Source organism: Leptinotarsa decemlineata, unplaced genomic scaffold (assembly GCF_025532065.1).
Source record: "Leptinotarsa decemlineata unplaced genomic scaffold, Ldec_3_MD MMD2_P_RNA_scaffold_12, whole genome shotgun sequence".
In the NCBI taxonomy this organism is placed as follows: domain Eukaryota; kingdom Metazoa; phylum Arthropoda; class Insecta; order Coleoptera; family Chrysomelidae; genus Leptinotarsa; species Leptinotarsa decemlineata.
The window spans coordinates 13,978,635-14,004,338 of NW_027412526.1; the positions used below are offsets into that span (position 1 = coordinate 13,978,635).

Below are 25,704 nucleotides of genomic sequence, written 5' to 3' on the forward strand. Positions count from 1 at the left end.
AATCATTTGAACATTCGAGATATATAAAAAAACGTTCATAAACAATTAAAAATCGTATTTTTTTCTGAATATCATATTATGAAGATAAAAATTTTTTGAATTCCCATACGGTCATACACAATTTATAAACAAATTGCGCTAAAACAGTTTGTTCAACTTACCGAATGTCTTTATTTGATACAGAAACAGGATATAATGATAAATATATAGAAAAATTAAAACAATATGTTATGTTACTAAAAAAAATCATAATGAACAAAATATAATGTTTTTGAACTTTTATAATGTGATCTTGTGGAGCACATTGATAAAAAGAGATTCACGTTCATTACAAGACCAAACACGACTATGATACGATATTTCATCATGGAATCCTAGTGCCTATCTTCCGGCTCCATCATCAGATCAGCTCCAGAGTACCTACCATATTGTCATCAAAATCACATAAAACTGCCAATTTTCATAACGCTACGATCTTTAAAAGATGGTTAAATTAGTTTTCTTAGATTTGACTACATAGTTACATACATACATACAGGTCGACCTAATAAAAGCGTATTAAAAACGAAAAACTCTAGAAAAAATTAAAAAATATTTAGGTCAGTCCTTAAAGAAATATTGAAAAATGCATGACTCGAAAAATCGTATACCATACACGGAAATGAATCTTGACAGGTCTTGATGCCTTCTAGATGGCTATCCTGTGTAGTGTGTATCAGCCAAATGGAATAAATATGACACTGAGTAAATATGACTGTGCTCAACAAAACACTCAGGCACGTCCAATTTTCAACAACCAAATTTTTCAATGCTCAATAACTCAGTTAACGGGAACAACAACTCGACCACGAACTCGGGCTTTGCAACCGTTACCACATCGCCTCTGATAATGTATACCGCAGTAGTAGACGAAACGTCAGGCATAAAAACCTGCAAACCACGCAAACGCTGAAAACAGATTTTACACTGTCATCTACGGCCGTGAATATTTACATTCTTTGGTAATTCATATTATTTATCCTATCGTCTGTCATTTTGGCGTCTTCAACTAGTTTGAATACTTTGAATTCTTGCTGTTTTCTAATGGAAATATACAATGAACTTTTTGTAATTAAAGTTGAACTTTCAATAATCACACCATGCATGTGTCGGTTTCACTTCTCCTATCATTATATTCGGCTCGCTTAAATATCATACAGTGTTAAAATGGAAATATGCCAACCAAGACAAAAATTATCGAATGATATTGAAAATTTCGTTATGGAATAAACTTTTCATGATCAGTCAATATCACTTGGTACCTATGTAAAAATGAAATACATACCGGCTACCTGAAATCCATACGCAATTTGTCGTTGGCACAACGCTTGTTGAAAAACAGATGTGAAGAAATTAAAACCCACTTGCTGCCTACATTTAATGCGGTAAATATTGGCAACGTTGTAAGGATTCCCAATAATCTATTTCATGTATGAAAATATACTTATTGGACTCCCTATTATCAATCAGATGTCTGATGATGGTGTATACTGAGGAGTTCTTATGAATGTTTGACGGACGGACGCTCTACTATCGAATCAATAGTGAACTCAATTTTTTTATGGTGGTAAAAATGTCATGCCAGCCTACAGAAATCAGTTTTCTAGTACTTACCATGAAATATATTCGGTAAATTCTTCAAATTATGATGGACGCCCTATCAGCGCATTCAATGTATGGATGCCATATTGATATCGGGATGTATATATATATATATATATATATACGGTGAATAACAGAATAATGGAACAATCGCATTGATAATCGAAAAATAGAAATAGAATAGAAAATAGAAGATGTGGAAAGACAAAAACATTACAAGTTCACGTCAAGCATTTCGGAAGGCTGCTCTATCGTTTTGAAGTCGCCTTTTGGAAAAGGGAAGCGAGTTGGTGGTTTTGTTGATGGCAGATCATTGATGTTTGGGACAAAGCATTCTGGCGATTACCATGAAAACATGAACGGCGTTGTGTTCGAAGAATATTTTGTGCAAATCTAGACCACATTTTATCTAACTTCATGATTCTGGTGGATAATGTAATTATCATTCCAGAAAAATTTAAAGAACACCAACTAATGCATGAAGCAAACCAAACGTCATTGAATGGCTTCGACAAAAAACATAGCAGTTGACGAAACTATTGACCATAGTATGTTCAAATGAAGCTCGTTTAAAGAAATATCTATAGTCGACAAAATGGCACAGGAACAAAAAGTTTGCGTCATAGCGAACTTAATCCCATTGAACTCGTTTGGGCTCGATTCGAAGGTTCCGTTGCAAGAAAAAACACAACACTGAAAAAAAAAGATGTCAACGTATTGAAAAAAAAACACTTCACTGTGAGATTTCCACTTGAAAGTTCACATAACCGCGACACGTGTTTTACTATACAATAGCATCTTCGTATTGTGACATCGACTGTATTGTGACGCTCCAAAATGCTATTGTAGAGCGAAACACGTGTCGTGGTTTTGTACACTTTCAAGTGGAAATCTCATATTGAAGTGTTTTTTGAATACGTTATAATGGATTGTCATCAAGTATCGTTCAGTTCTATCATATTTTTTGAATATTTTGAGATACACTTCCAAGATCCTTGAAAAATATCGATTCTAAAAACGGCGAGAATATATTGAATATGTTTTGAAAGAAGAGGACAACAATATATGGAAGTATTCAGTTGAAGAAATCATAGAATCTTTGATCATAAAATTCGATGACAATACATTGTATTAATCTGATGATAACCAGCCATAACTTTTGCTTATATCTACTATCTTCCTGAATAAATATAGCTATTTATTATTATGTTAAAATTTCAAATTGAACTGTCATTACAATATTACTTGTAAATGAACAATTTGAAAACCGCACGGTACTCCAGGTGATAAAACGAACCAAACACTCATAAAATCTCTTCTTTGCGACCTTTTCGGGAATAGCTGGTTATATCAACTGCAGCAAATCATAACGAAATCAAAAAATTTGTTTGACCTCTGTTATTGACATTTATCACAAGTATTTATTACCCTCTACTATCGTGAAAAAGAAAATATATTTTTTTGTATTAACTTTCCATGAAATATTTTGCAAGAACCGTCTTTATATTTTGAATATCTGATATAATGATAACGAAAGAGTAAAAAGCAATGTTTGATTGCTCAAAATGCTGAATAATGATGATGTTGAAGGGTTTCGAGATTTTTTGGATTATGTCAGACATTTTATTTCTGATTTGATGAATAATATTGAGTATATTCACTTTGAATCATCTTTCAGTAGAGATTTAATATTTTTGGAGCAGTCGATATTCTCCCAGCTCATAATATTGAGTACTATATCCATTATATTGAAATTGTTTTCGATGTGATGAAGTAAATTTCTGATCACCACCTATTGCTATTTGGAGACTATGATATATCAAATTGTAAATGGTATAATGTTGAACTTGTGTTGATGTTGACTGCCCAGATAATTTGCCAGCACATGTACTATTTACTAGAAACATTCGCATATTCCAATTCGCATCAAGGAAATAATATACATCACTACAGAAATATATTAATGATCCATCCTCTAGTAAAAACTCAATTCAGAAAGGATATTTCCAATGAAAACGTGAAAACTTAAAAAATTCAAAACACCTTTTTGGGAAATAAAGGATTTGGATTTCTACTTCTTCATCTTCATACAAAAAAATTGTGAAAAATTTCCGAAAGGAGGAGGAAAGTAATTTATTTCAGAATTATTTCACCACATATATCTTTATCATGCATATGAGTTACTCTCAGATACAAACTAGAAGAAACAGTCCTCTCGAAACGAATACTTCCATATGAACATTATTGAATTACACGCAAGAAAAAGTACTTTCGAACACAACATAGTATATGAAAGAGATAAACTTTTATTTACATGGAACATGGAACACATGGAACAATGTCCTCCGATTTGACTCTAGACTATTTATATGACGATGTGAAGACAAGAAATGAAATGGAGAGTCTAAGAGACGCAGCTAGACGCAGATGATTGATGAGAAAAAATTACCAGGTGCTGTAGGCGGTGTTGTAGGTTACTACTACCTGATATTCTTCCGAATATAAATGAATAAACAGAATATCGTTTAAACCAGTTTGAATATTTGATAAAGTTGATTTTTTTGTTCGGTTTCATTTCATTATTCAGAATTGGATACACCGAAAATATTTGACTGTTTTAACATTGCTTATCGCTGTATAATCAAAAATTTTATAGTGTTGGTAACAAAATTGAAAAATCTTTCAATTACGGTGCCGTTCGACTAGTATTCTCATCTGAAAATGTTGGAGATGTATCCCCTTGAAAACTGAAATTGATGTTTTTCACGAAGTTTTTCAAGCCTAATACGAAATGATTTATTCAGGGAGGCTCGTTTCAACTCAACTGCACTACATGCAGAGTGGCCACTTTTTTAATGGGATTGTATTGGCAACTTTCAAACCAAAACCAAATGAAGAAGTTGCATTCATAAAAGCACTGTAAGATATCACAATGATAGTGAATTCTGTCATTTTGATTTTTCTTCTTTCTCCCATGTTATTTCAAAGAGTATCAAAAAATAATACGAGTATTTGTTATTCGATAGTAAATTTTCCTCAATTTGACGTAATTATATTGAAAATCCAACGTTTCGTCTTTTGTGAGACACCATCAACCACATTTTTCTTCAATAGGGACCTGCATATTTCATGACACTTTTCGAAATAATTTTTCACGCTGAATTCAACGTTATATCATACACCGTCATTCAAAGTTGATTTTCAAGTGATTTTGATTCTCATCTTAATATATTTGCATTTCACCTTTGATTAAATTAACAACATGCAATACATTTCGATTCACTCATTCATCTTGAACTGAATGAAACGTATCAGAATCAAAGCAAGAAACAAATAATTATTATTTACATGTTTCGAAAGAAGGAAAACCCAATTCATAGTAATTGAAAGGAACTATCCTTAATTTGAAAAAAAATCGAATGATTATTTATTCGAAAGTAAATGAAAATGAAGTGAGTATTCGAAATGTCCACTATTTTGTAAAATGCACTTTGCGGTTCTGGAACTCAAACTTCTTGTACATTTTATACCTTCCAATGCGTTCTCAAAATTCTCGCTAGGACCCATTATTGTTTCATTTTTTCAAAACCCTTTGAGGACGGAATTTATTTTTCTTGGAAAAAAACAAACTTTTATGGAAAAATGTCTTGATTGATTCATTTATTCACAAAGTAAAAATAACGTAGGATCGTGACAAAAAAAAAAAAGGTTATGGTTATTTCAAGTGACCACTAGGCATCATCTAGTTCCGTTGAAAGCTATAAAAACAATTTTTATTGTTTTTGAGACATAATCCCACATTGCACGTAGAACACTTCCAAACGTGCTGTGGTCCTCACTACGTACCCAGATTTTGTAGCCCCTTTTTATAGGTTTTTTAGGTATATACTGGCGTAAGCTATTTCTTCCTTTGTAGCGTATCATTGATTCATCAATGGCTTGATGTTAATTAGACGCGAACGATTTCTGATACGATTCTGACAGTGTGTCAATGAGCGACCGAACTTTGTGAAGTTTATCAAACTTCGCGTCTTACTTTGTTGGCTGAGTTGCATTACCATTCATGTGTAAGTTACTAAGCAACCATCCAAACTGGTCTCTCCCCATTATGTAAGGGTCTCTCAGCTCAATTCTCGATGACCAATGATCTCCATAGTTGGGCATGGATTTTAGTCCCATGAGAATATTCAATCCAATGAAAATATTTATTTCTGACGATATTGTCGCAAGGAAAGCTCTAGAATTGTCACCGCTTTTCTGTAAGGCATAGAAGTTTTTTTGAAAAACAACGTTTTCAATCAAAACATTTGTAAACAAATGAATGAATATATTAGTTGAGCTCTCTACGTCTCCTGGAATGATTGGTCCTGTTTCCAGTATGAATGGAAAGGGGTTTGTACAGAATGTGGCAAAGCTTGTCCATTCTGTGGTCAGTCTCCATAGTTGTAGTTGTAATTGTGATAGAAGCATTTCATCTTTTGTGATCCATCCATCAGTTTATTTGGCCATGGTAGGTGATGCATCAATATCACGCCGACAAACTTGTTCGAATTGCTCGTCATCCAGCATATGAATATGCATTGATTCTATTTCAAAAAAGCTATGCACATCATCTTCTGGACCTTTCATAATTAGGGATTCTTCTGGGTCGGTCGATAATTCAATGCCTTGTGGTCAGCCTGGAAAGCCATACAGTATTTTATGCAATAAAACATCATCACAACACGTACGGAGTTACAGGCACTAATAATGGCTTATTTTCAGATAGTTCGACATAAAAACACATTCTCACTTGACATGCTGAAGACACGTTACTCATAAAATTGATTTGAAAAACTATAACTTCGTGAGCAACCCTTACACTTGAAGAATTCGTGAATAATGGTAATACATACTATGTTCAGGCGGATTTAAAATGTTTGCAATAGTAGTAGTGATATAGGCAACACATTATACAGTACGGTTACACCGCCTGTCCGCCAGACATTCAGAAGAATGATTTAGAAAATGTGGTTTCTTGAGCTGACCAGTTGTCCTCAAAGGGTTTTAAGGCGTAATGCTTCTGATGGAAAGTTGCAATTCTGTAATTGATTTCAACGGGAGGTGTGGTATAACAACAATATTGCGTACAATATTATGTGGGGAGACGAAATGACATTCAATAAATTCTGGCATCACCTTTCGAAGGAACAATCACAGAAAATCCTCCCTAAATTCATGAAGTTAGACATCCATATCGTTTTTCTTTGAACATATGGTGCGGTTTGTTAATTAATGAATCAGAATCCTATTTTATTGACGACAACCTAACCGGAGCAAAATATGTAGACATTATAGAAGAAATGTTGGATGATCTTCCTATATGGTATCGGCGTAATAGTCCATGATTTCAACAAGACGAATGTGGTCTATATAATTCAAAATAGTCATAGATAATTCAAATCGAATATTTTCTGATTCATGTATTGAAACAGTGGCATGGCTTGCCAGATCTCCGGATTTCACTACGTTGGATTTTCATTTGTAGGGATATCTGAAAAATTAAATTCATGATATATATGAATCCCACAATAGTGATTTTTCGCGAGAAGATTGATTATGCCTTAGAAGGTATTCAAAGAGACGAAATGAGCAAATATATAAGAAGTTTGAGTTCTCAACCGCAATGCTTTTCAATTACTTTCGAATTATTGTTTAATTTCTTTTCTTCAAATAAATGATAGTGCCGTTTAATCATTATAAATTTAGTTTTCTCCACTTTTGAAATATATAAATGATAACTTGTTTCTTCCTCTGATTTTGATAAAATCCATTCAGTTCAAGATGAGTGAGTTGATTTTCTTATCGAAATATATTGCATGTTGTTAAATGAACTGAAGGTGAATTTAATACAGATCCGAACTGAAGAAATTTGGGCAGGGGTCAAAAACACCTGAGAACCAACTTTGAATGAATTTATATGACATATCGTTGAATTCACCATGAACAGTTATTTCGAAAAGTGTCATAAAATATGCAGGTCTGTCTTGAAAAAAATGACGTGGCCCAGAGAGTACGACACGTTGGATTCAAAATATGATTACGTCAAATTGAGAAGAATTCACTATCGAATAAAAAATACCTCAAAAATTTTTGATCATTTTTGAAAGATTGTGGATGAAAAAGAAGAATCAAAATGACATGATTTACTTTTCTAATGATATCTCAATAACCGGCCCTGATATTTTTGATTCGTTTGAACCACTCGACAATATTTTTATGAATGCAACTTTTTCTCCTCCTGACCGACCTTCTAACTCTTACGGTTCAAAAGTTACCAATACAATCCTATTAAAAAAGTGGCCATTCTGTATACATGTTTGCATTTACACAATTCATCATAGTTATATACGCTGGTATAGGTTAGAAAAATATTTAATTTCTGTTGTTGGCAGCCAACTCACATTGGTCACAGCGGAAGTGTTTTTAAGCAAAAAATTGGTTTCGCATTGTATATAGTCACGTCTAGTTTTTGTTTTTTTTTAAATATTCAACGATGAACCGAGTTATTTAATAAATCTAGGTCTGTCTAATTGTTTTGGTATTAATTTCAAATTGGTTCAATCAGTATGAATAGAAGTAACCCGCATGATTGTTTTATATAATAAGTGAGATCACTTTTGATGCAATATCGATAATAACTATGTAAAAAGGATATTTTCACGTGAAACCACCTTTACGACGACCTATTTGAAATACACTCTGTAAACGCAGTGTAAACTGATACACAAAATTGAATATTTCGCACTAGTGCGAAATATTTCATTTCACACTCGCTCGAAATGAATATTGCACACGGTGTACTCGCTCTGCGATTGGTACGATTACCTAACTATAAACTAATTTTTACTCATAGATACCTCTGACAATGACATACCTACAAACGGATTCATAACATTATAGTGTCAATCATAGTTACTGATAGTTACTTATAGTTACTGAGTAAATAGGTAGTGAATCGTATACTTTGTTCAGTTTTCTATGGTACATATAATAGTAAACAATTGTTTACTATTCTGTGGTACAACCTTACAATCAAGCCATTCAAAGTTCGATGAAAGAAAATGATAGTATTCCATTGGCACTGAACAATTGTTAAAACATTACCATCAATAATTATTTCTCTAATGATATTTTATAAATACAGACCAAAATATACCCAAATATTTTCGTTAAATGTTCGATAAAATGTGTTCTCTTTGTATAATACATCTTTCTCATATGCTTTTTCAGGCAATTGAATTGGTTTTATGTAAAAATGATTTGTAAGTAGGTATAACACAGTTATGCGGAAAATATTGTGTACAACTTGATAGTTCGTACTGGAACCTCTGACGCGAAATGAATCTATTGAAAACACTCAAACATCACCAGAACAAAAATTACGGTCTCTCGAAGCACGTTTCGCTAACCAAGTTAGCGTCCTCAGGAGATCATTAAGACTAAATTTTACTACAATGTTAATGTTTTTATATCCTAGCGGCCTAACTATTATCTGTTAGTATTACCTAACTACACCGGTTAATATTATATAACTACTACCTGTTATTAATACCTCTAATTTTTTATGTATTTCCTCTATGTTAGTAATCGTCTCTAATATTCATCGGTTTTTCATTTAGAATTATAACAAATATGACCAAACAAAAGGCTGTTCGAAATAGTACCTTTGTCGCTATTCATAGAACTCATTCCGTACTTTTCGATTTACAAGCTTTCGAAGGCATCCAGAAAGCTGTTGTCATGTACCGGTCCAAACAATTTCTCACTTATTCTGTGATCGTTTTCTGTGGCATTATTAGCGATACTAGATTTTTCCGGTCTATGAAACCGAACGTATGAAATGTGTTCCCTCTAGCGAACTAATATAGTCCGTTTGGTTTGACCAAGATATTTTTCATCACAATCCTCGCAGCTTATTTCGTTGAACCCAGACTTTTCTGTTTTCAACGTCTTATCTTTCGGACTATCCAACACTCGCTAAAGTGTACGTGCAATTTTGAAAGCCACTTTTATATTCAATTATTTGAATGCTCGGACCAACCCATTGGTGTATTTGGGTTCATATGGAAACATTATGAGTTTTGAATCTTTTTTGTTTTTGGAAAAGTCAAGACATTACGAAGATTCTCCCTAAATTTTTGTTTTCAAATTGATTCATCCACTATGTTTGATAGATACCCATTGCTTTCAGCCACCTCCCAAACAATGGACAAGAAATTGTAGTCCCGCCAAGAAGAGCTGTCAGGGATATTTCTGAAAGTGCTCGTATTCCCTCTATATACATCAAACTCTGGACTCTTATCGATATTTTCAATAGCTAGTACATCAAAGAATGGTAATTCTTTTTCAATTTCATACATAAATTTGTACTTGCAAATCTGTTGTTGAGGTAAATTACAAATACCTCTACCTTACGCTTATGCTTATCGAAAATGGCAAATACATCATCCACGTATAGGATCCAGGTTCCTGGAAAGTAATCCAACTCTTTCCTTGCCGCAACAACAGACCTGCAAGTATGAAATTGAAAATAACAAAGAACTATCATTCTTGGATGTACTAGTTATTAAAAATATCGCGATAAGAGTTTAGAGTTTGATGTATATACAAAGAATATGAGCACTTTCAGGTAAATCTCTGACAGCTCTCATCATTGCCCACAACAAAAAATGGCGGGACTACAATTACTTGTTCATTGACTGCTCACATTTTCCAAGAGCGTAGAAAGGTACGAGATTGAGGAAAAAGTTAATAGGGAGGTGGCTGAAAGCAACGGGTATACATCAAACATAATTGATAAATTGATTAGAAAACAAAAGTTTAGATAGTACCTTTGTAATACTTCGACTTTTTGAAAAGAGAAAGATTCAAAATTCATAATGCTTCCATATGAACCCAAATACACCAATAGGTTGATTCGAATATTCAAAAATTCAGTACAAGAGTGGCTTTCAAAACTGCACGTACACTTCAACAAGTGCTGGGCAGTCCGAAATACAAGACGCTGGACAAAGTTTAGGATTTGCGAAATGAGCTGTGAGGATTGTGCTAAGGTTGGTGCCAACCATATGGATATGTTAGCTCGCTACAAAAAACATGTTTCGCATGTTCGATTTCATAGATCGAAGATATCTAGTGTCGATCAACATGCCATAGTAAACGACCATAGAATGAGTGGGAAATGTTTAAAATTATTGAGACCGGTACATGACAACATGTTTCTGGATGCCTTCGAAAGCTTGGAAATCGAAAAGTGCGAAATGAGTTTTATGAATAGGTCCTATTTCGAATAGTCCTTTTATACATAATACTTCTAAATAAACATCCAATAAATATTAGAGATGATTACTAACATAGAGGAAATACGTAACAAATTAGAGGTATTAAAAACAGGTAGTTCAGCATAGGATCAATAACAGTTAGTAGTTATTCAATACTAACCGGTGTAGTTAGGTTATACTAACAGGTAGTAGTTAGGCCACTAGGATATAAAAACACTAACATAGTAGTAAAATTCAGTCATAATGATCTCATTAGGACGCGCGTCGTGAGACCATCATTTTTTGTTCTGGTGTTTTCCTACGGCTCGTGGTTCATAATCTTGCCAAACTCGTATGAAATATCCTATTTTTCCACACTAGTATCACAATATACTATTTGACGCAAGTACCACTTTGAATATGTTTTTAAAACGAGTTATTATTTCGACATACCGAAATACAAAGAACACAAAAACTTGAGACCTTTTCTCTCGTATATAAATCCTCATTTCATTTAGTTTGCATTCTCCATAATATCAACCACTGACTGATCCATTCATTATATTCTACAGCGGAACTCGAAGAATTATTGTGTCCTAAATTCTGCGCAAGAAATGGTAAGGATTCCTTCCGGGAAGAATTGGAACCGAATGAAACTGAAAGATTAGAAAACAGATTGTGAGTAATTCATATTGTTATTTAATTTCTGGTATGAATGTTGTCAACTCAAAAACTTCTCATCCAGGTTCAACCTTTCATCAGGGACCTAAATTTTGAATTCACTCCATTTTTTGTAAATCATCACTTTGGGGGGCTGTAACCATGGAAATGAGGAAAAGCACATAAGAACACCCAAACTCTTTAAAATCGGAGGGTGCAGCCTACCCATAATCCTGTCCTATAATGTGCAGTTTGAATATTAGTTGCATTGACAGGTTACATGTAGCCCTAAAATGCTCAAAGTATAATTTCTTCGTAGTAATAATAAAAATCTGAAAAATATTAATGAATTATTACTGTACCTACGTATAACCAGATGTTTACGATATGTTTCTCCAAAAACCAGATACTTTCGTCAGTTGTAATACATGTCTAGACAAACTAATCACTATTAGTCGGTACTCACTTCTTCAAGTTCGAAATTTCGATATTCTCATGAGAAGTTGATGAATTTTATTCATTCAATTGAGGAATCAGAGTTGGTTGACAAGTTGTGGAACATTATTCAAATAGAGGCTATGAATCTGATGGTTCTATTATCTCTAGGTATACTTACCACTTTGAGAAATTACGAATTCAGTAAAAAATAGTTTTTCAATAGTCTCATGAATGATTTATAACATTTTCTATATTTACAGTCCACATACTCACTTTGTTACTAGATTACACGTACTCCATATATCGCACAATAAATAGTAAAACATATTGTAAGAGTTTTCGATATTACATATATATTCAACAGAAATTGTTGTTGTTGTTGTTATCATGAGGATAGAAAAGAAATAAATCAATTTGTCAAGCTATTTCAATCGGCGATTCTAGTCTGTGTTTTTAATTAGTTCAAGTTTGAAGATATATACAGAGTAAACAAAAGATGCGGAAAACAGATGACAAAAGACAAAAATCACTATCTCACTCTCATACGCTTCGATTAATATCGCCTCACATCTACCCTCAAAGTTTGTCTAGGCAGATGTTAGACCTGTCAGAATTATCTGACTACTGGGAAAACACTTTCTTGTAGTTATCCAAGTAACATTCATGAACAATAACAATTATATCAGACAAAAAAACTGAAATTACATTAAAATGAAATGCAGGCAACAACTTAAAACTGAATTATTAACAAGAAATTAGAATTAAAAATTATCAACATGAAATGAAAATTAAAAATTTGAAGATTTCAAGCCAAGTTACTTCACGACGTTTCAATTGTTAGTATCTACAATCGCCCCAGTCATCACCCGAAGACAAATTCACAAATTGAGTATAAAATTAATTATTTCAGAATAAAACAGACAGGGTTTGTACGATACTATCAATCAGAAATAATATTGTATCTGTTGTAGAAAATTGAAAGAAACATAAAAAAATCATTATAATCAATTAGAAATGATGAAATGTTTGGAAATAATAGTTGTGAATTGCTTCTTTAGTTACGAACATTAAATGAAGCTTAGATGAAATTAAGGTATTTAGACATAAATGAGGTTATATGAAATTTGTAAACATATAATAGAGAAATGTAGCTAATTTTAGAAGTATCAATCAAAATTGTAAATTATCTAGTTTAAGAAATATGAAACTTCGAAATTTGAACTTGTGACAATTAGTAGTCGGTATCCAAGGAGAGTAGTTGAGATTCAATTTTTTGTCAACAAGAAGATTCCTTTCCAAGCCTCAAGAGAGAAGCTACGCTAATTTTATGCTCCACGAATAATTGAAAAATAAAGTCAAAAACTATTAAAATCCAAGTATATTATTAATAAAAAATTATAATTGCATAAAATCTGATAATACCTACCTGCAAAAGCCAATCCATCAAGTAAGAAAATAGAGAAAATATCTTTGAGCAGAGTTCGGATTTCCAAAGGCCACTCCCGGTGATTTTCATCAAATTGTTACATCACTTCACACATGAAAGAAAGAAACCAAGTATTTATACAACAATATCCAAAGTTCAAACTTGTCACTGAATAAAATATACAATATGCATATAAAAGATTCGTTCAAATAAACAATAAGGACAAATAATTTGAAATTATATTCATGAATATAAGGCGATTTGTGTCAGAACTTAGTACTCGATGTTTACACAAAATAGAGTGCGTACCGTATTCAATTCACAGTGCGGGTGTAGCATAGAAAATATTTTTGAGTTGGATTGATGTTTTGCGAATTTTTATGAATTTTGATATTTTTTTACACTTTCATTAAATTGTTCTGTATTATTTTACGATTGTGTCTCTTCCAAAATTCATCCACAGTCACCTTTGAAGATCGTGTTGTTTCCTGGAACGTGATATTTATATTTGAGCAAGAATCCACCTGAGGTGTTGAGAAAAACTCCTATACATTGAGATATAAGAATTCAAACTCAACAAAGGAGACAACTCAAATTTATAAAATTTGAAAAATAAATAGAAATAACAAATCTAATATATAAAAATGGATGTCTGTTGGTTGGTTGGTTGGTTGGTAAGTGATAAACTTCTACATCACTCAACCGATCGTGATGAAACTTGACATGTTGAGTAATTTTTCATTGCGGTTTTTAGGCTATCAATTTTTCTCTAACTCGCCACTAGATGGCGCTGTAGAGCAATTTTTTGAAAGCACTGTTCTATAACGCTGCGCACCCCTAAGTTCGTTGATTCTGATTCTATCAAAACATTGGAACAGCAGAGATACAGCAACATAGTACTAATTAGTACTTCAACTACCAAATTCTACGTGGACGAAGCCGTGGGCAACAACTAGTTTTCTATAATATCCAAAATGAATTACTCATCCACTTGTAGAACACTATACTAAAAAAATCATCAGAAGTAATGAAAAGGCCACTAACTCAACACAACTGTTTGGTGTGGATTTTGGGCTAGCGGCATCATCGGTCCATATTTCTTTGGGTCATCCCTGTCAACGGCGAGCACTATAGGTCGATGATCACCAACTTCTTTTGGCCTGAATCAGATGATCTTGATACCAACGACATGTGGTTTTAACAGGACGGCGCTACGTGCCACACAGCTCATGCCACATTGGTCATTCTACATGAGCGATTTGAGGGTATGGTCATCTCACGTGGAGGTGATGTGAACAAGCCACCGAGATCGTGCGATTTAACCGCGTTAGACTTGTGGGGTTTTCTCAAGTCGCAGGTATATGCGAATAAGCCACAAACTACAGTTGTCCTCAAAGCCAACATAATCCATGCCATCGGTCAAATTCAGCCTGATTTATGTGCTAGTCATGCAAATTTTGACGTTTTGAATGCGTTCCATCCATAGAAGTCGCGACTGACATTTGAACGATGTTATATTTCACACCTAATGGCATCAATAGGTCATTAAAATGGATGACAACACTTTATGAAATACCTTATAGAAAGGACGTCTTGAAATTTCTTAACGAGAATTTTGGAGAACACGAAAGAAGTTTTGAAGTAAAAAAAACAATTCGATGTTATTGAATTTATTTTCATAAAAATTTACTAGAATAAATCGCAATTAACCACTTACTGTTTCTAAAATCAACCTGCTCACCAAGAAATAATCTCTATCATACCTAATTACTTTTTCCTAAAATCTGAATGACAACCTAGAATTAATACTAATTAGTTAACTTTGTAATTCGTATAAAATGTATTGTGAAAAATGTTTTAACGTATCAGTTCAACTGAAGAAGCAACTCTGTTGTGGAACTCCTTCATAGTGTGAAAATTTTTGGATTATCATTCATATTCTTTCATTGAATTCAAGATACGAATCGAGAATTTGTTTCAGATCCTGTGCATCTCCAAGTTTGGCGTGTCAGAATGGTCCACTATGTGAAATTTTGGTGGGAATTGACAAACCTAAAATTTGTCAACTACCTTGCGACTATGAACAATCAAAAAAAATTCCGAAGAACTGTCAAGAAATTTTGAAGGAAGGTAACTATCACCTTCATTTGGCAATATTACCAGCCTCTAAAATTTTAACTATTCTTGGATTTGATTGAATACTGAGTTTTTTATGAGGATTCACAATCACTGCAAAAAATACCCAAAATCCTGAGATCGATGCCCGTCCGAATTCCTTGATTTATATTGCATTTCAATTGCCGATTACTTCATTCAAATGGAAAAACACTTTTGGAAAGTTAATTTTATCTAAACAACACCGGTATCCAAATAGAGTTCCTGAAAAATGTTGTTCGAAATGTATTACGTCAAACCTTAGATCAATGAATAGCTGAATTGTGTCTCTCATATCTGACAGTATGAATGTAAATTGTCTCCTTCTCTCAACTTTTGATCGGGGCATAATATCAAAGTGAATAAAATTCACGTGAAAAGTAATGATTTTCAGTAATTTTTAATAAGAAAAGCAATAGTGTTGCATCACTTGTCGTCGACAGGGTGGTCTGTGATATGTCATTTGATATGCATTCCAATTCTTCACTCAACACTTCATCAATTAGCTGAATATTGACGAAACAGGTACATGTAAGCACTTAACATAAAATAAATAATAATTGTCCAAAGAAACTTTCCCTCAGTTATCTCAAGGGTGCGATTTTGTTCCATCCTTTTCATTGAAGAGGACATAGGCTTCTCCACTCACAAGTGATTTTGGTGAAATTGGTGACACGTGTGAATCGTTGTATTTGTGCCACGCGCCAGTATACGGGTGTCTGCAGTATGCTGTATAATGACCTTTGTGAGTAGTCCCACTGTGATTTAAAAGTGCATATAGATTATAACAAAAAGTAGCCACATTTTCTGCTGCACAATTGTTCATATCTGAATTCGATGACAACATTCAATTTGCCTCTAAATCTTTCCGTTGGAGAGAATCTTTATTAATATATTACTAAAATATGGGGAAACTTGTGTACTGATAGGGACTTTGTGCATTTTCTCCTTTCCTTGCATTTCGAACACATCAGTTTTTCATTTCCATCCAAGGTTTTTTCTTTTGTAAACGAATCCAAGCATTGCCACAAACTCAATTGGTCGGTTCTTTGTGATATGGAGAGAGACAACTCCCAGAAAGGATCAAAGGTTACTGGTGAGTGTCCACAGTGTGTGCATTCCATCGTGGATTTCAATTGACCAACGAAATTATCTACAATCTTAGAGTTATGCATCCTCAAATATGTGAGCCATGACTCTTGTGCATTTTCGCTGTCGCCCAATTTTTCGTCAATCTTCGTTAAAATTGGTTTAGGTTTCTCATCAATTATATTAACGTCTTCATGTAAACCTTCTAAAAGAAAACGTGGGTTTCATTGTTTACCTTTCTTCCAATTTCATTGATGAAAGATAAGGCTTCAGAGGCGAAAACACCAAAAGTTTCAACAGCTATTGGGCGAAATATATAATTATTTTCCAAATTCTGATATTTCCGTAGTTTGGAAATTTCTCCTAAAGACGCAGCAGCAACGGCTTCCGCAGAAGTAGTAGGAAGATGGCAAGTTGCTGATGTATCTACACAAGTAAAGTCCCAAACAACAGATGTACCACTTTTCTATGGAAGAAGTGTCATACCATCCGGCCGAGATAAACAACTAGCGCTAGTAGAGATTCAAATAACCAGGTTAAAATTGAAAAAAAATCTGAATACTACTAATATATATATATATATATATATATATATATATATATATATATATATATATATATATATATATATATATATATATATATATATATATATATATATATATATATATATATATATATAATCGATCGCTTCAAAAACACTTTACTAACTTTCTTCCAAAGCTCCCGATGATTCAACTTCCATATTCTCTGTTTTACTATCACTGTCGTCATTTAAATCAATGATGCATTCATTTCCACCATTAATATGGAAGTGTCCAATCTCCATATAGTCTTTCTCAACAAAAATTACTTTTTTAATCCTTTTCTGCCAGTATTCTTCGGTAATATTAGGTACTTCTTCTTTATCTAGCTCTATTACTCTCTTATCAAATATTGGAAAATTATTTTAACGCCTGATGCTTTGTTTCAATTTTCCCAAAATCAACTCGATGAGGTTGAAAACACAAAAATAGGGGGGAAGTCTCAGTATGGTGTGTCCATACATTTCTGCAATACTCCCAAGGGCATATAGTTGGTTTTTGATATAGTTATCTTCAAAATACAAATCGATATTAATCCAAAAACTTTGTATTTCATCTTTTCTCGAATTTTCATTCGGTACTTTGATGAGCTGCCACAAATGATAGGAGCGTTGTCAAGAACTATTACACTATTTGCATCCAAATTTGGTATCAATGTGTTTTCAAACCATTCCTCAAAAATATTAGCTTCCATGTTATCATGATAGTCAACATTGCAGTCCTCAAGTTTTTTCCACATAATTTCATAGAATACGGAAGCCGTCCTTTACTTCCTCCGCAATTCACAATGATTAGTCGCGATCCCTTTTTTTAATAAGGTTTTTAGCAGTGTAGTACCTACAATTTGAATCACATTACAATCATATTAGATGTACAATATTTATAGATATCAGATACTTTAGTGAAATCTCAAATTTATCTGGATTCAAGGCATCACTGTAATTGGTACATACCTTGATGATATGTGTCACATCTAATTCTTCATCACAGGAAATACATCTTTTGGGGTTTTCTTTCTTCAGTAGATGCTGGTGGCTATACCTTGTGTGGCCAATCCTGAGACGGGTGAGAATTTTCTGATGTTTTCGAGAGAGTGATAGGTAACTTTGGAAGTTTAAGCTACGATTGATTGTTTTGAACTTGTTTTTCTCCAGAGCTTGCCACCTTTCTCTCCATGTATTCATTGTTAATTGTCGCATTTTATGGATCAAATCTTCATTACACAGCTACAGCTTCGAAGTCAGTTGAAAGTGGAACTTCTGCCTCAAGAGATTTTTTGGTATATATTGTTACTCCTCCTGCGGCTCGGAGTTGATTGTTTCTAGTTTTGTGGACGGAGTTATAGTGTTTCAAATTGTATCTATATTTTTCAGTGAAGTTGATTTTCTAAAGACATATAACTGGGGGTTCCTCCTCACTTATTAACTCTTGGAGCATTTCCAGATGGGAAAATACCCCGTTTATATTCCACTGCAATATGAATGATATTGAGTAGGTTTTATGGTATTGGGAGATCCTAAAATGTATCTAGAGATATGTCACTTTCGCTTCCGGACGCTGAGATGTTAGACCCAGTTTCGAGTTCTCTTTTGAGCTGTTTTATTATTATCTTTTTCAATTTTGTGATTCTTACGTTCACTAAGAGCCGGATATATTTTAGTGAGTATACCTAGAAGCATGTGAATTTCCTCCATATACCTGGGGGCCACGCTGAGGGGGTCTGGTGAACCAAACGAATCCTCCAGAAAACTCACAATTTGGATGTAGTCGAAAGGATATTTAGATAGCTCATCTTCAAGAAGTTGTTTGGCTGGGGCAACCAGGGGCTCAACAGATTTGGTGTGTATTGTCTTCGTTTTCTTCTCAGTCTGTGAACTGGGAATAACAAAGGGAGGCTCCAGTTCTTCAGGATTTAGTATCGGTGGTTTGATCTCTGAATGAGTTCTTTTTTGCGAGTAGGTATTTATTATAATGGAAATTTCTTCATTTTGTGGGGCTGAAATTTCCACTGGTTTTTCTTGGACAAAATTGACCAAAGGATCAATTATATTCAGAGAAGTTTCTTGGGTTTGAGGGGCTGGATTTTCGAGTGATTCTTGAACAATATCTACAAAAAGCTCGGTTACGGTTTCTTGACAGTAAGCAGCGATATGGCCATTTTTTTTGCATTTGTAGCAGATGGGTTTATCATCAGAAAGGTAAATATGGTAGGGGTGTTATCATGTAATGAAATAAATGATTCGGAAAGATGAAAAGTATTCATCGACTTGACTGTGGGAACTTAATATATGGGTGTATTCAGGTTGGGATATTCCAATGCAAAAAAATGTTATCGGTGATATTAGGGTTAATCCTAGATCTCTGGGGCTCTGTTGTATGATGTTGTGAGGTATTGTTGGACTCACGTTAGAAAGGATTAATCGAGTAGACGGTGTAATTAAGCGGCGGGCTTTCAGGATTTGACGGTCGACTTCAATTTCTCCTTCTTCATCAAGAAATGTATCTACGATTGTCTGGCTAGAAAGGTAGATGCAAACTCGATTGTTCGAAATTTTAGATGAGAAAATTGGTTCCAAGGGCGATTATATATTTCTGGATTTTCACTTCTTCAATAGCGACAAATATGATGGCTAGTTCCTTTGATGGAAATTTGAACGTTTGTACTACTTTGGAGTGAGACTGGTTTGGGGAATTTGATGAGTTTTCTTGATTATGTATATCATTTTGAGTACCCCTGTAGTCAGGAGTACTCGCCAAGTCGATGTTATTCATGTTCTAGATTGATTTAATGGAATAACTAGCATCACTTTCTCCTAAGTGCGACCCTGTTTGGAAAACTGTCCACTATTCAGTAGCAGCTGATAACAAACTGATGTAGCTTTCCAACAAAAACTGACCGAGATAACAATTTGAACTTTTTGTTACACGAATACGATTATTTTAAATTTTAGTATCCATAATTCTCTTAATGTACGACTGTTCACTATCCGAACTCAATACAAACTCTCGTGATACTTTGTTTGTAGGCATGTTAGGCTACACATTTTCGAACCAACAGTCCACCCTTTCGTAACTGTGTCGTGAGTGTCATACCAAGTTTCGTCCAAATAAAAAATTTGCCATTGTTCTTGTCTATATTTAGTTATTTGTTCTAAGTATTTGTTACGCAATTCCATTATTCTTCTGCTTTCCATAACTGCTTGACGTTTGTTTATTATTTTAATTCCAAATTCCAGTTTTTTCATCCAATTCTGAAGAGTTTTGTCACGGCAGCTCACGTTATGGTCGGAAGTATTCAATTTCTTCCTTATGATTTCAGTTGTAGGAAAGTCATCGCTTTTGTAACAGTCGTATATTGTTTTTCTCAATGATTTTATCAGATGAACATCTACATTTAGGTTTTGGTAATCCCGTATCACATCACATCCTGCGTTCATAAGGTGTGTTTTTGACTATTTTACGTACAGTTGAGAAAGGAATTTCGGTCAAATCTGATGTTGCTTGTAATAGTTTGTTTCCCTCGAAACCAAACTTGAGATTCTTATAGATATAGATTTTTGTATACATTGAAATATACTCTCTGTGTTTCAATCTGTTTTTTAAAAATCAATATTCGAATGCATCCGAATCTTATTCATTGGTATATCTTTTTCGCATTGTTCACCATCGTTATTGGAATTACTACACAGAAAAAAGTCTGCGTTGTTATCAAATTGGTTATTACTATTAGTACTTGTCCAAGGACGCCACATTTTGAACAGATAACAAAAATTTGAAGTAATTATAACTGCACCAATATCGAATTTCAACTCTCAAATCGTGATCAGTTCCTGAACTGAACATTGACAACATAAGGAGTATAAACATTCCCGCATTCTATTCGTCACCGTAACATGACTTCAAATTCAATTCTATGATTCTTCAGCCAATCGTAAAACTCGGTTGGTGAAAATTATCCAATACGACCGGCTAATTCTTCAGTCCACGTGGACTACTTGGCAGCGGAATCATTTCTTTGTATTGGTTTTTTTGGCCTTTGAGGACGCCGACACCTTTATCTATTCACAATACCAGTTACTTCGACTATACCAGTTCACCACTCCTATTATGAGCATACTTTCTTTCAGCAATCCAAATTCAAGTGATTGGCAAACACCAATGATATATTTATGAATGTATCTGTTGACGGGGAGAAACCGTAAATGATCTCAAACGTCTTTCATTAGTTCGGACTTCCATTGTCTAATATGATATAAATTGATTTGAAATCCCTCCACTAGTGAGGTAACTTGGCTTAAAATCTTTTGATTTTCAATTTTTCATTTCTTTTTAATACTGTTTAATTTTCATCTTGTGTTAATAGTTCAATTTTTTTATTGTTGCTTGTATTTTATTTCATTGCAATTTCGTTTTTTTTTGCTTAATATAATTGTTATTTTTCAGCGAATCTTTTTGATTTTTGATAGATTCTTTCAGAGATTTCAAATCAATTTATATTATATCAGACAATGGTATTCTGAACTGATGAAATGCAACACGAAACATTATCAATCACCTTCCAACAAACATCCCAATGTCGTTGACCTTTTTGACTATACTCTGCACTCTAGTTTTGATTGGTTTTAGAATGGCATTGTGTCGATAAATCACACATACATTTAGCGAAATATTATGTTATTACCGATTTAGGTAATTGTGTTACTTATTGCATGTGTTTAATAGGAACAACCCTTAACGAGTTTTGTATGGTTTTTTACTTGATTTGGTATCCTGATCCATCATATAAGATTTATAACTATAATTATGTATTTCACATATCCTAAGATGTTCGTTATCTGTTATAGATAACATATTGTTCACGGTTCGAAACCGACATTGTTTACGTTTTTATCTCATTTTCTATATATTTTCAAAAACTACATTCCTTTTGTAATTCAGTAGTTGATTGTTAAGACCTAGCTAGCCACGAAGAGGTCTTTCCCGTTTGGAAATAGCCGCTCGTTTCCAAGTGAGCTAATTAATCTATGTCCTCGCTCCGAAGTTCGATTGCATTCTGCATTCTTCAATCTTCACTACAGTAACACCTCCGGTACTGTCGAGAAAGAATGTAAGAAACCTCTGATGGCGTTTACCCTGGTGCGACAGTTGTTTTGTATAGTTTTCGACTATTTCATTATACTTGTAGATGTACCAAGAAAGGGTTCCGATTCATGGAATCCAAGTTATACGCAGTCTATTGCAGAGCTCATCAATAGAATGAGAAGTGGCCCTGAAGAAATAAATCTAGGAACATTCCATGATGTGAAAAATGAATTTCTAAACTAACTCCATTACTGTCAGAAAGTGAATGATGGTTGATTTGAGGAAGTGAATGATGGATAAACTGAAATGAAAACGAATATAGAGCTTTCATTCACTCACAAACAGATGAAACGATTGCCAAAAAAAGAAGAAGTATCGGATATATAATTGACCTATCTCTTAAACGAATATATCACAAGTCTTCCACTCCTTGAAAAAAATTGATAACGCCTTCCCGATTGGAAATGTTTCTTGCTCCTTCAATAAAGAAGGAACTAGTTTGAGTTCAACTCAAGAATTTTGTATTGTTCAGGATCAAATGATAGCTTTGATTCCGTTTTGTTCTTGTTTCATTCAAATATTGTCGTAAATCTTTATTCATATTGTTTTGTTATGGTCTCATATTGTTTTGTTATGGTCTCATAGTGTCTACAATATGTAGGGCATTTCAAATGAAACACTATACAAATATCAAATGTGATATACCCTTGGATTGTGAATTTATCGCTTCATCAATGTCTGTAATGAAAAAGACAGGTCCGTATTCAAAAAAAAAAAGTTGATGATGGCCATGAAACACGAAACGTTTTATCGAATATTCATTGTCACATCGTCATAGTACACTTCAAATAAAATAACATTTTATTTTTCCATTTTTTTATATCGTCCTAAATAACAATTTCATTCGAAAAAAACGAAAAACAGCATTTTTGTCCCTGTAAATTTTCTTCGACCATTCTATTGTTCCCGATAGCAGTTACCTTTTTTCCCATTTAATCGTATTCGTATCTGTTGTGGTTTGGAATATAGCAATGCTACCACATGATGAAAGAAACGGCCCGTATAAGATGAACAGTAAGGGATCTTGAGGTACTCCAGAAGGGCAAGGAAACGATCTGGATTCAAATCCATTTATTGTTACTTTTTGTTCATGATTTATTACAGACGACTGAATTCACTTTGATGAGTTTTCGCTTACCCCCACTTCAGTTAGTTTGTTCATTAGGGTAGGGTGATCTATTCTATCGAACGCTTTACTGAAATCGGTTATATCAAATCAATCTGTATACCACTTCCACATTTTTTCTTATGTACTCAGAATAAACAGTCGAATTGGTTTCTATGGATCTTTTGGGGAAGAATCCATGTTGTTGTTCAATGATAACATTTTTTGCTTCATATAATGAAAGATCATAAATAATTTTTTCCAATATTTCACCAAATACAGATAGCTTGCTGATGGGCCTACAGTTTTTTACATTCGATTTGTCACCTGATTTGTGGATAGGGGCGACATGAGCTATTTTCCACAATTTAAATAATATAGATGCAAGTGATAGATCATAAATAATTGTAAGGGGTTTGCTTGGGTACAACGCGCATTTTTTATAAATGAAGGTGGAATATTATCTGATCCAGGACATTCAGTAATGTCTAGTGTATTGATTAAATTAAGTACTAGGTTTTGGGTAGCTTTTGTAAATTGTGTGAGAATATAAGATAAGGATGATGTAAGAGTTTTTGGTTAAGTATACACGGATTCAAAAAAATCTGCAAATAAATTACACGTATTACTGCCGTTGTTGGCAGATAAGAATTTTCAAAACGTTGTGTTGTTGCTTGGTATTTCGGATTCAATTATATCTATGTAGTCACATTAATCCTGCCGTATCAAATCTTTTGCGCGTTTTCTCAAATCTTTATAATGATTATAGTCATATTGGTGCCGTTGTTGGCAGAGGAGTTGTAAATGACCTCATTGGGAACACACACAGTTGTTTTCCTTTTGTTAGATAAGAATTTCCAAAACGTTTTGTTGTTGTTTGGCATTCAGATTCAATTATATCTATGTAGTCACAGTAATCCTGCCGTATCAAATCTTTTGCACGTTTTCTCAAATCTTTAAAACGGTTATAGTCATAATTTTTTTTTGTAGTATTTTTCTGTTTTATTATTTTAATAGTTTCTCTTTTGGAATATGTAGGGAATCTGCTGCCAGGTCTTCTAGTTGAAATATTTCCATCAATCATTTTATTCAATTCCCTGTAGAATACAGGAACTGCATCATCAACCCCTAATGAATTTCACTAGTTCGGACTTCCATTGTCTACTATATAAAATGATTTGAAATCCCTGAAACAAGTAAAAAAGAATAATTAAAAAAGAATTGTTGAAAATAACAATTATATTAAGCAACAATAAACCTGAAATGAAATGATAGTGAAATAACCTACAAGTAAAAATATAATAATTGAATAAATAAAAAATTAAAGGAATGAAAAAAGAAAATAATAAAAAAATAAAAAAGTGTAGAGATTCCAAGTCACGTTAGTTCACGACGTTTCGATTGTTGGTATCTACAATCGTCTTCGTCGAAACTAATTAGTTGATCGACGTGGAAAGCCTTTACACCAACGTTCCGGTCGAAAAAGCACTCCAAATCATACAGAGAAAGCTATCCGAAGATGGGAATCTGAAAGAGAGAACGAATCTACCTATAGAAGTAATTATGGAATTACTAGGATGCTGTGTACGAAACTGTTATTTCCAACTGAAGGAAGAATTCTTTACACAAGATGAGGGACTGCCAATGGGATCGCCACTTTCACCAGTCATAGCCAAAATATATATGGAGTGGTTTGAAACTCTGGCCATTGAAGAAGCCCACAAGAAACCTCGAGTCTGGTTGAGATATGTTGACGACACCTTCATGATATGGAACCATGGGAATAGTGAACTAGACGCCTTTCTGAAACACATCAACAGCGTGAGACCTTCCATCACTTTCACAATGGAGAAAGAAATCCACAAGGAATTGCCATTCTTAGACGTTTTGGTGAAGAGGACCGACACTAAGTGGGAAACATCTGTATACCGAAAACCCACTCATACGGGACAGTATCTGAACCACGAATCCAACCACCATCAATCGACAAAAAGAGGAATCATCAAGACTCTATTAGACCGTGCTTTTGGGCTCTGTAATACAAAGGAAGGTCTCGAGAAGGAACTAGACATCATCAAAAATGATCTTCAGCGGAATGGATACTCCAAAGCGATGGTGGAAAAGACTTTGGCTGAAAGACAGCAGGAGCCTCGCAAGGAAGAG

General features: G+C 33.8%; 1 protein-coding gene across 1 annotated transcript in view; it reads left to right on the top strand.

The window, feature by feature from the left end:
- LOC111514653 (microfibril-associated glycoprotein 4) overlaps positions 1 to 25,704 on the top strand; it is a 57,770-nt gene that overhangs the window by 8,876 nt on the left and 23,190 nt on the right. The window contains exons 3-4 of the mRNA XM_074174509.1: positions 11,516 to 11,621; positions 15,449 to 15,597. Coding sequence (XP_074030610.1) covers positions 11,516 to 11,621; positions 15,449 to 15,597 — 255 coding nt within the window. The remainder of the gene's footprint in view (positions 1 to 11,515; positions 11,622 to 15,448; positions 15,598 to 25,704) is intronic.